Source organism: Benincasa hispida, chromosome 9, assembly GCF_027475165.1.
Source record: "Benincasa hispida cultivar pf3 chromosome 9, pf3_genome.v1.1, whole genome shotgun sequence".
Classification (NCBI taxonomy): Eukaryota; Viridiplantae; Streptophyta; class Magnoliopsida; order Cucurbitales; family Cucurbitaceae; genus Benincasa; species Benincasa hispida.
In genome coordinates, this window is record NC_143486.1 from 34825393 (window position 1) to 34828596 (window position 3204).

At 38.0% G+C, this 3204-nt stretch overlaps 1 protein-coding gene across 1 annotated transcript; it reads right to left on the reverse strand.

The window, feature by feature from the left end:
• Nucleotides 1-478: 478 nt before the first annotated feature.
• CDC45 (cell division cycle 45) lies at nucleotides 479-2995 on the reverse strand. Its single transcript, XM_039041312.2, has one exon. It carries the CDS (start codon nucleotides 2643-2645, stop codon nucleotides 864-866), a length of 1782 nt encoding a protein of 593 aa, XP_038897240.2. The 5' UTR covers nucleotides 2646-2995; the 3' UTR covers nucleotides 479-863.
• Between the last annotated feature and the right edge of the window lie 209 nt (nucleotides 2996-3204).

Genomic DNA, 3204 nt, shown 5'->3' on the forward strand with positions numbered 1-3204 from the left:
TCTACATTACACCTAAATTACTCTCCACTTTACCATACAAAAAAAATCGGAAAATTTTATTTTTTTTTTTAAAAAAACATAATTATCACTTGACAATTTTATATTGAGCACAACTTCGACTGCACATAGAATAAGACTAAACCTAAATTTTCTCCTTATGTTAATGTTATCAAGATTACAACGAAAGCATTTCTATTAATATAAACATAAATAATCTCTCAACAAATCAATTGACTTTCAACTTTCCACATTGAACAAAAATTTGAAAGAACTAAATTTATAAATTATTACAAACTAATTAATAAATCAGATTAAAAAAACAAAACAAAAAACACAAGAGCTTAAACCTAAGAATATAAATTGAGCAAATACAATTTTCACTGTAGAAAGATTAGAACGTCAAAGGCATAGTGTTCATGATGTGATCATCAACAGAATCACAACTCAAGGGGTACAAAAAATATACACAAGACAGATATTTCAAAAATACTTCAACAGCCCCAATTAAAGCTTGAGGGGAAAATTGAATCTAACATCCGAAATTAGTACAAATAATTTATATTCAATAATCTAGTATGCAGAACTAAAGTGAAAGATGAAGTTACATAAAAGCTCTAAGCAAAGGAAAAGAGAACACTTTCAGATAATGTGTACTTGTACATAACAAGCAACTAACCAATGGGATTTTAAGGATATTAAACCGTCATCACTACAATTGATGTTAAGCTGTGGGAGATCATAATCATTTCATCTCATTCAACTGGTAAGGCACATCAGTTATTGAAATCTTCTCTGATATGCCATAGAAATGGAGGGGAAAGAAGAAACATACTTGATAGAAGGAATATGGCAGCCATTGTACCTTACAGCTTCTGAGTCAATCTAACCATGAAAGAGTTAACTGAAGTTTTTTCAAGAAGAATCCATGAAGATTCAAACATCTCGTGGAAAAACTCCGAGCTAATTTCCTGTGCCGCATCTCGAAAAGCTCTCCCAAATGCATTGCCTTGAGATGCCCCAAGCCTAGGCTTCCCACAAACTCCAACGATCAGTACTTTGTTGGGCTCTTGAGATAAGCAAGCACATAGCAAAGGCTTCATTCTGGCTCCTCTCTCTTTCAAAGCATCCATTATAAAGTAGCAGAATTTTGTGAGTGCTTGAGGATATCCCAACAATTTGGTGTCTACAGAATCTTCAAGCTTCACCCAACGAAATTTTCTCCCACTTCTTATACAACCACTCTTTGTAATTGCAGAGCTCCCCTGTCTAAGAATTGATCTCTGGACCTTGATTGCCTGCTGCATTCCAGCTTTGAGCTTATCAAGATTGTTCAATGACAATGCATCATAAGCCACTCCGAACTGCTTAGAAGCACTAGAACCATCCGATTTAACAAACGACTCGAGCAATGCAGTGACCCCATATACCACATCTGCTGCTGATACTTTTGAGCTATAACCATGTAACCTCAAGAAACTTCTGTAGTAGAAATCGGTTAGGCCGTATTCAGGAAGGTATCGCTCGAATTCGTCCTTCATCTTTCGTTTCACTTCGATATTCATGTATTGGAACTTTTGTTGGCAATCCACAAGTGCAAACCCCATACGTGCTAGAAGCAATTTGAGCTTCTTCATTCCATTGTCACTCCATGTCTTTAACTTGGTTGCAATGTATGAAGAACAAAGCATTGAATCGAACAAATTCCACTCCTGCAAGAGCATTAATCTGGGTTCATCATCATAAGTGATTCTAGATGCATCAGGAGCTCGGATCTTGGTACCATCTTTAAGAGTAACAGAGTTAACAGCATTCAAGTTCCCTGAACTGTTAATGTGCTGTTCAAGCTCCATAACCCCAGCTTGATATCTCTCATCCGTCAATCTTTCATGTACAAACTGATCTGTTAAAGACACACAAGCCAGCCATAGCAATTCATTCGTGTTCTTCCTCAATGAATGAGACAGATCATACATTAAACACCCTGAAGGCCTACCATGGAAGGTACCCATTTGATAGTATCCCCTTTTCAATTTCCTATAAAGCTGAACAGGATCCTCTTCATTTTCCTTCTCAACCCTCCTCCTTTTCCTCGACCCACGCCTGCCATCTTCATCGCTTTCGCTATCATTGTCGTCGTCACTGTCCGATACATCATCAATCTCATCATCGCTGTTCAAATCACTTGCATTCGCCAAAGCAGAGATATCAAAATCATAAGCCAAATCGGCCTGGAGCTCGTCGTCTTTCGTATAAAGCACAACCACTTGTTCATTCTCACTACTCAGATTATGAAGATGAATCGGGCGATGACTATCAACAACAAACACACGAGCAGCCGGACCTAAACTCAAAACCTTCCTAAGATCTCGGTGACAACCCCAATTAATCAAAAGAATCGAAATCGGATCAGCAGAGGAGGAAGTCAAACTAGGACCAGCATATTTATGAATTTCTTGAAAAGAAGAAACAGGGTAACAAGCGTATCGAACAGAATCAGATTCAAGAACTTTAAAAATAATTTTCAAGGCACAGAGCGAGTCTACATCAGAGGTGGAAGGAAAAATAAGGAGAGGAGACAAAGAAGAAGCAGCGACAGAGTCACGAAGTTTAGTGTAAAACGATTCAACTCGTTGTTCCCTCACCATAATCCCTTCAATCAAACATCCAGAAACAAACAGAAAACAAAATCCCACCACGAAACTAGGAAAACCCAGATAAGAATTTCAAATCCCAATCAAATACTAACCGAATTAGCTTCTTGAACGCCACCAGAATCCATACAGCACCAAAGGTAGAGAAGAAAACAGGGTAATTCTTGAATTCTTGAGCAGAAGGGAAAAGATTGGAAGAGGAATTTGAAGTATCTGAAAGTGGAAGAGAGAAAAAGAGACGGATTTCGCTTTGTCTATTGAGATCTGAGAGAGGAAGAAGAGAGGGAAACTGAAGAACGTGATATAGAAAATGGTTCCAAAGTTTCAAAACATTTGAGATTTTGGTTTTCGCTTTCTAAATGAAAATTTTTAAATTTTTTTAAGCTACCGCGAAAATTTGGCGCTCGCAAGAGGGAAATCGATGGGGAATGTTACTCTACATTCGTTCTCATTTTAAGAATCAGCGGGGCCTACTGAATCTACGGTGGTTGATGGGTGTGGAACATTTGGACGGTCGCGATAGGCTTCTGAGTCTTCGTAAGTTTAAAGCCTC